Source organism: Myotis daubentonii, chromosome 16 (assembly GCF_963259705.1).
Source record: "Myotis daubentonii chromosome 16, mMyoDau2.1, whole genome shotgun sequence".
Classification (NCBI taxonomy): domain Eukaryota; kingdom Metazoa; phylum Chordata; class Mammalia; order Chiroptera; family Vespertilionidae; genus Myotis; species Myotis daubentonii.
Genome location: NC_081855.1, coordinates 7,889,690 through 7,898,496, shown reverse-complemented (window position 1 = coordinate 7,898,496; position 8,807 = coordinate 7,889,690). Strand labels below are relative to the sequence as shown.

At 49.0% G+C, this 8,807-nt stretch overlaps 1 protein-coding gene across 1 annotated transcript; it reads left to right on the top strand.

Moving 5' to 3' along the window:
* Positions 1-7,153: 7,153 nt before the first annotated feature.
* On the top strand, positions 7,154-8,047 carry LOC132219344 (phosphofurin acidic cluster sorting protein 2-like). The gene has a single exon (XM_059671707.1). The coding sequence runs from the start codon at positions 7,154-7,156 to the stop codon at positions 8,045-8,047; it is 894 nt and encodes a 297-aa protein (XP_059527690.1).
* Positions 8,048-8,807: the final 760 nt, after the last annotated feature.

The window sequence follows — 8,807 nt, the reverse complement described above, 5'->3', positions numbered from 1 at the left end:
TATGGAGGCTGACAATTCACCACAGATGACACATAGATGAACACATATCACACAAAGACTGTACACGCAATTTGAATTATTTTTTTGGTAGAGAAATAAAAGAATATTTTTATATAAAACTTTCACAAAGTTGTATAGCCTATACCCCCTTTTACAAACCTTTCCTCACCTTTTACAAACCTTCTTACCCATTCAGAAATAACTATCCTTAGAGAAACTTACATTTGCCCTTTTCCTTCAAATATGACTCTCCATACCTCAAGCCTTCTATTGTCATAACTGTATAATTTCTTCCAACTTAACTGGAACTTTTAACTATTAGGAGCATTAATTTCCAATCGTAAGCACACAAGTGAACAAACAGCATTCCTTAGATAGACGTTGATGAACATATTTTAATCAAACTCTTACTTTCAAAAAACACACCTTCAGCAAAGCAAAAAACATTACATCAACAGCCCCAAATCCATTTTACAGACCTTCTGCAATTAAAAAACCCCCAAAAGCAGTGAACTTCAGACTTCTCTAGCAATCAATGTGTCAGTATTCACGTTAATTCAAAATGTGTAGATATTTAATAACTTTCATTAAAACTTACTAAGTTAGAAAGATATAGTTGAAAAAGCTAAAGAGATTTGTGTAGGTGGGTAAGGTATTGTTTTTTCTATTGGGATAAGTCATATCTTCCAGAGATTTGTATTTTTAAAAATGGCCTATACAAGACGTCTTGGTGAACTCAGGTATTTTCACTTCAAAGGTCCCGGGACTTTGGTTGCATGAAGCTAATTACCTGTAAGCCTTCAAAATGAATAGGGGAGGTTTGGAGAAGGTAAAAGGACTTGGTGGGCTTTGAATTGTTTCTGGAGCAAAACCTATGGCACCTTGAAAACTTCATTTGTAAAACAAGGAGAGTCATTTTCAATACCTCAGGAACTGGGTTGCCCCCCCCCCCCCAAATGTTAGCAAGGGACTGACAAATTCATTCGCCCATTTTTGGATTGTTTCTATTTGGGAATATTCTTCTAGTTTCCAGAAAGCTCACAACTCTGAGAGGTATAAAGACTTTCAGGTATATGAAACCTCCGTCTGTCTCCCCTGGGAATGGCAACACAGGTCCCAGGTGCAAGATAGTCTTAAAGTTAATGGTGCCAAAGCCTCTCTATTACCCACTTTATATTGCAACCAGGTAATTGGTGTAACAAAAGAAGATTGGCTTCTTGTTTGAGGCACCCAGGGTGAAGTTACTCCCATTTGGTGAATATGTACCCCAAAAGAGAATTCTCACTTCACTGTGGGCTGGTCCCCCATCTTTAGGCAGACATATGAGAAAGCCTAGTGTCAGAGGCATGTCTGCATGTCTCTGGGCTGTTTGCGGCCATTCTGAGTAGGGTGGGTACCCTGTTAAGCCATCTCTCAGGGTCTTGTGGAAGATAATACTGAAGAAGAGAGGATTAGCAAACATTCAGTCAGTCTCAAGCTTAGTTTCCTCCTGGAAGGTTCCTTTAAAATCATTACTTTCCCTTTTGGTTCAGTATCTGGTTCATTTATTCTAAGTATATATGTTACTATTCTGGAGAAAGCATATGTCAGCATCACTGATATCATTAAACAGTAAAAAAAAACAAAAACCCACTCACTAAACAGGGGAATTGGGGAAGATTTGATAAGCAAACCATATATATTCTCATAACATTCCCTAGTTAGAAGGAAACAGGTTTTGATTAAAAAACAGACATTTGTAGGAAAGCTTTATTCCGATGGTGAAAGCAATTAATTGTTTGTGGTTAAAAACAAATAAAATAGCCTCAATATATACAGGGTTTATATGTTTGCTTCTCCCCCTCCCCGTTTTTTAAAATAGATTTTGTATTGATTTCAGAGAGGAAGGGAAAGGGAGAGACAGATAGAAACATCAATGATGAGAGAGAATCTCCAATTGGCTGCCTTCTGCACGCCCCCTAATGGGGATCAAGCCTCCAACCTGGGCATGTGCTCTTGACCAGAATCACACCTGGGACCCTTCAGTCTGCAGGCGACACTCTATCTTGGAGCAGCCCTAGGCATGTTTCTGTTTGTATCCTTTTTCTAAATCCTGTTTCAGTTTCCTATATCCCTAAAGTGTGGAGGCTTCTCTATGGGAGTTTTCTATAAACCTTATTGAGTAATTCTCTTGCTTTTGCTCCCAGAAACCAGGAGTATATTAATTGCAATAGGTTAAAATAGCCAGGATTACATGTTCCATCAGTTAAATTTCTCTGTGTACCAATCAGGGCCATAGAGAAAATGGAGGATGATTGCTGGTTCCTCTCTGGCTGAGAGCAGCTTTTCTCCAAAGGGAGTTGGCAGAATTCCTCATCTCATTTTCCCTTAAGTCAGTAGGGAGGGGCAGTGGAGGGGACAGAAGGGGAAGAAAGAAGGGAAGGGAAGGAACACATCTGGACAAGGAAGCTCAGAGAGCAAAAGATATAGGGGACGTGCTATAGAAGGGGGAGGATGGGGAGTTAGCATGTATTAGCTTCAGGAGAGTTTGAAGATAATCTCTGAAATTTATTGTTCATTTATTTTTTAAAGAGAATTTGTCTGTGCTTCTCCTTAGAAGTTTCTAATTTCCAAATCAAGATATGCATCCTATACACTCAATCAGTTCAATTTTCAGGCCGCCACTGTTATAGTTATTTGTTTCTTTTGTTTTATTTTGCCTGTGAAAAATTAAATTAGGCACCCAAAGAAAACTGTATATTGGCCATTTTTCAGTTGATATTTTGAAGTTAAAACTTCCTACATTTATACTTCCGTAAAGCACTTGCAAGTCAAGGCTTCCTATCAGGAATATTAATGAGGGCTGGGGCCTGGGAGTTCCCAGCCATGGAGGCACAACTTCCCATGTTAATTATAGGTGTGCTTGTTGCTGTTGTTTTTATGGTTTGGTATCTGCAGAGTCTCAGCACAGTTTCTGGGAGTGTTATGTAGTGGGTTAAAGTTTGTTGCTTTATGGGTTGAGCTGCAAGTTGCTCACTCACCTAGAGTCTCATTCAACCTTCTTATGTGCCTCAGTTTCTCTCCTTGCTGACTACAACAACCAGAAGGGCTACCAGAAGAGGTGGACTAAACCTCATTAGTGCTCCCCATGAAGAGCCAGTTAGTTTAATTGCAGTTGTGTGGGAATTTCCTTATGGGGCTCCTGCATGTCATGAGGAATGACCTCTGACACATCCGCAAAGATCCTCAGTTGTCTAAGAACATCTGAGATTCATGCAGGAAGGAGGATGTGCCCCTTTATCTTCTGAGCTGAACAAGATCAGCTCTCACTTAAACAGCTAAGGTGTTTGCCCAGACTCTCAAAAGGCAAATCCGATAGAAAAGCCAGGGGTAAAAACCAGTCCCATTTTCCCTCCTGTCTCTCCATAGCCTGGGATCTATCAACTGTTAACCTTTGTTCCACCAAGAGTATTACAAAATATGGCTCCAATAAAGTCAGCAACACAAGCAAGGGAAGGTCCTGAATCCAACAGACAAGTGTCACAAGTTCACCGGCAGGCAGGGAACTGGTCAATGGGCCCTTTGCTGGATGCCAGCACCAGGTGTAGGTCTGCAGGGTGGTGCTGGGTGAGATTTTCTGGGATCCTGCTGTATTGTGCCAAGTAAATGTCCATGTAAGAAGCATTCAAAACTGTGAACAATTGTTGAGATTTTATCTGAGCCAAATGGTCATTTGCCTTGAATCAAAACCTCAAAGGATTGAAATAATGCTCTGGAGAATGGCAGTTGTCACCTTATTTTAGATATTACAGTCAGAAGTGGCGATGTATGTGAGTTGCATGAAATCCATTGGTGATGGATTGGATGAAAAGTGAAATGACAGACACATACTTCTTTCCCATAGAGGGATATAGGACAGAACAGCCAACAATGAACTCAATAACAATGAGGGGATTTGTGGTCTCCACAGACCACAGAGTATCCAAAAAAAAAGGAAAATTCCTTTGACGTTCCAAAGCTATGTTCTTGTAGATTCCAAAAGATAGTAGACAGTCTCAGTTAAGGTAAATAATGACCTTTTTTGAAGAAGATTCCAACCTAGGGCCCAGCGACCCACCGTAAACAGCTTTTAGTTAAAACGTTTTAATTTCAAAGCATCTTTGTGATATCTTTAGGTCTCTGAGGTTAAAAGACCATCACCCAGGCCTTCCCTGACCTAATCACAGATTAGCGAGTGGCCACTTTTTGTGTGGCCACACTCTCCTTTGATCACTCATGCGCCACTTCTTGCCACCAATCATGTCCCTCCTCTGTCCCACCACAGGAGAAAAAACCACCAACCCTGAGTAGGAAAAGGTCCAGTAGGATGCCAGCAGCTGCATCTTCCTCACGAACTGTGGGCCTGGCCAGCATGTCCACGGTGCTCAAAACACAGGTCCCCCAGAACCTGTTTGCCACCTGGGAGGTGGACTGCTCCAGCCCCAGCTGTGTGCCCAGGTGGTGTAGTCTCACTGTAACGAAGCTAGTGATCTTCAGGAAGCTGGCCAAGGACCTCCACTCCGTGGTAATTTCCGTGAGGATGCGAGACTCCAAGGGCATCCTGAGGTCCCAAGAGATTGTGCTGCCCCGAAGTAGACCAGTGCAGACCAACCTGGCGCTCACCTTCTCCCTGCAGTACAACCACTTCCTCAAGGGAGAAGGTAACAAGCTCCTGATCATGCTGGAGCAGAGGAAGTGCTCTAAGAACAGAAACGTCCTGGGCTACAAGACACTGGCCTCTGGCGCCATCCGCATGGCTGACGTCATGCAGCGAAACCCCAGGTGTGGCCAGATGGTGAGCCTCTTTGGCAGCATCAAGGAATCCTCCACTACGGTGGCCGAGATCTGGATCTCCTCCCTGTGCAGTGAGCCCATCGAACACGAGGGCACTGCCATGCAGGTCAGCCCTAAGGCCAAGTCGGCAGGTGTCTACGAGGGGCAGAATGAGCTGCAGGCCAGCGGCAGGGGAAAGCACAGACAGGACCTGGACAAGGATGCCTTGGAGAAGGGGGAACCAAAGAAGCAGCGGCCATCAATACGAGGAAAGCTGAAGCAGAAAGTCCTGGCGCTGTTTCACAGGTCCAAAGTGTCAGAGAGGGACCTTCGGTCTGACATGATGGGGAATTGCAGGAAAAGTGACCCATACCTGGAGGATGATGAGAGCGTCCTCAGCACCCCCAGGCCCAAGCTCAGGCCATACTTCGATGGCCTGTCAGACTCCAGTTTGCAGACGGAGATGTGGGGCAGCCACAGTGACAGGACCCAAACAGAGCCTCTGAGTCTGCCCCACATGCCCGAAAATTCGTGGGCCCTGGGAGGCAAGCAGCCAAGCGAGAGGGACAACGAATTTGTGGCCCACAGCACACCCACCAGCAAGGTGGACAAGATCCAGATCTCCTCCCTGTCCATGCCGCCCATCGACCACGAGGACAGCGCCAGGCAAGCCAGTCCCGAGGCTGAGTCCTCGGACAACTACTCTGAGTGCATGTGTGAGAGCTTCTTCTCGCAGCGGGAGGCCAGCTACCATACCGCTGACCAGGAGGAGGATGACTGTGATGAGGGGAATCTCATATTCACAAGGAGCAGCCTGACCACGCAACAGAACTACCAACAGAAAGTCCTGTTATGGCTGCGCACAATCCAATTGTCGGAGGAGGTCCTGGGCCCTGAGCAGGACCATGGGGAGCATGTCCCGGAGGTGGAGGAGGACCTGGACCTCCTGTATGACATGCTGCCGAACCCCAGTGACAGTGGCCCAGACACTGAGGACGATGGCAGCGTCCTCAGCACCCCCACACCTAAGCTTCGGCCATACTTTGAAGGCCTGTCTAGCGGCCCAGACATGAAGGACAATCACAGTGTCCTCAGCAGCCCCAATCCCAAGCTCAGGCCATACATGGAAGGCCTGTCAGACTCCAGCTTGCCGATGGAGATGTGGGGCCTCCACAGCACCAGGATCCAAAAAGAGCCTCTGAGTCTGGCCCACCTGCCTGAGAACGCTAGGGCCCCGGGAGGCAAGCAGCCAAGCCACAGTGACTCCCAACTTGTGGCCTACAGCAAACCCACCACTGAGATTCGAATGCCCTCCCTGTCCCGCCAGCATATCGATCAGGAGGCCACTGCCATGCCCGCCAGCAACAAGGTCCAAACCTCGCATAAGGACCTCGCCAGCACATCTGAGAGCTGCTTCTTTGAGCAGCCGGCCAGCCACAATTCCGTCCACAGGCAGTCCCAGGAGAATAACTTGGACAAAGGTAATCTCATAGTAAGAAGGAGGTGCATGAACAGTCAACACAATTACCACCAGGAAGCCGTGGCATCTATGCTCAGGGCCCAAGTGTCGGAGAAGGTCATATCCTCAGAACAGGCCCTTGTGAGGCATGTCCCCAAAGTGGAGAAGGCTCTGCACCGTCGGTATGACATTGTGCTGAGCTCTAGTGACAGTAGCCTAGACACAGAGGACGATATCAGTGTCCCCAGCACCCCAAAGCCCAAACTCAGACGATACTTTGACAGCATGTCAAATGATAGCAGCTCTGACTCAATGGCCCACAGAATTTGCTCCCCTGGGAAGCAGCTGGCACAGCTGGAGGACAACCGGGAGGCAGGGTCCTCCGCCCAGCATTGGTTCACCAAGAAGCTGCCATCCATAGTGCGCTTCACCAAGTCTCTGGTCCTGCCCTCCAGCAGGTCCAAGAGGAAGCAGGCTGGCCACTGGGGCTGCGACACAGCCCGGAATGAGTGGGTCAACAGACTGGACAACGAGAGCCCAGACCCACAGAGCCAGCGGCAGATCCCCAGGAAGCCCGTCCGTGACCAGCTCAGCAACATCCTCATTTCCCAGGACAAGATGCCCGAGAACATCATCCTGGTCAACACCTGCGACTGGCAGGGCCAGTTACTTTCGGACATCCTGCAGGGGCACACGCTGCCCGTGGTGTGCACTTGCTCCACAGATGACGTCCAGGAGGCCTTCAGCATCATCGTCTCCCACATGCAGAGATACTGCAACTGCAATTCCCAGGCCCTGACGCCTGTGAAGATGGCCGTGGCAGGGGCACAGCCCTACTTCAGCGCTGTGCTGCGGGTCTTCGTGAGGCAGCTGTCCCAGCAGCCACCCCAATGGCTAGACTACATGCGCTTCCTGGTCATCCCGCTGGGTCCCCACCCCTTGGCCAGCTACCTGGGCTCCATGGATTGCCGCTACAACAACTTATTCCAGGACCTGTACTGGCGGGACATGTTCAACAACCTGGAGTCTGAGAACACCTTGCAGGACACACAGGACGTTGTGTCGAGAATCTCTGAGTACGTTGCGGGGGCCAACTGTGTCTACCTGCTGCCCATTGCTGAGGCCATTCTCATGTCTAAGCAGCAGCGCCCCAATGAAAAGTCCACACAGCTCATCCCCTTTGTGGGGGCAGTGAAGGTTGGAAGAGTGGAACCATCTGCAGCCATGTCAGGAGGCTCAGATGATGTAGTCCTCTCATGGTGCGGTGAGCTTCTGTCCCCTACCGGGAAGGCCTCACCCAACACACTCTCCCCCACATCAATGAGTGGGGGCCTGTCCTCCACCAGCCAGAGTGTCCATGCACAGATGATGGAGCTGCAGGTGGATTACTGGACAGCAGTCCAGCCAATAGATACAAAGAGAGTCGCAGAGAAGAAACAGCTGCCTACCACCAAAAACACACTCAAGTGCTTCTTCCAGTCTGTCCATGTCAGCAGGCTGCCCCGCAGTGGTGAGGGCACAGCAACACCTGCCATGTCCATGACTGTGGTCACCAAGGAGAGAAAAAAGAAGGCGCCCAAGAAAACCACGGACGAGGATGTGGAGTCCCAAAGCCAGTGCATCCAGGGCATTGGTCGCCTGGTTTGCAGGGCCAAGCACCAGCAGAGCATGCTGCCCGTCGTCATCGATGGCGTGGAGTGGAATGACGTGGCGTTTTTCCAGTTGTCCGCCCAGTGGTCCTCCCACGTCAAGCACTTCCCCATCTGCATCTTCGGACACAACAATCCCACCTTCTAGCCCTGCCCCTCCCCCTGCCCTTCACTCTGCCTTGGCCAAGACCAGAAGGACCCAGCTGCTTTTCTGTGAACAGTTCAGTTTACTACAGACACAGACCCTGGGAACCCAAAGAGAATGTGCTCACAGCCTGGAACCTAAGGGGGTTGCCCCTCACTGGGAGCTCCTCAATGCTCTGTTCAGTAACCAGAACGCTGTGGCGGGTGGGACTCAGGAGGGCAGTGTTGAGCTGGAGCATCATGGAAGATGTGTTTTGGCCTCAGGATGCCCAACATTCTCAGTGAGAAGGGTTCTGGCCTTGAAGAACTGCCCTTCCAGGAAGCCAGGACTCTGCTTCCCTGGGAGACAGCTCCAACCTGTGCCCAGACTCAGAGGTCGGCAGCCAGAGGTCAGTTACTTTCGGACATCCTCAGTGAATTCAAGGTGTTGGCAGCCTTCTAAGCAGAACTTGGAGTCCAGTCAGCCCAGGCCTGGGAAACAGCTGCCGGACAGCAAACTGGTCTAGCACCACCTACTCAGGGTTACCAGTGAACTTCAGCCTCACAGGCAGAAAGAAAAAAGACCTGTATGGTGCACATCGCCCTAGCACACTGGCTAGACAAAGTGGTCGATTACCTGAGGAGGGAACCCACTTTCGTTCCTGTTACTACAGAACATTTGTTACCACCCAGCAGCAGTGGAACCAATTATTGACCAGGTGAGCCCCTCCCCTCCAGAGCACATGCTCACCAGGCCACCTGTTGGCTGTTTGCCTTCAGGTCAC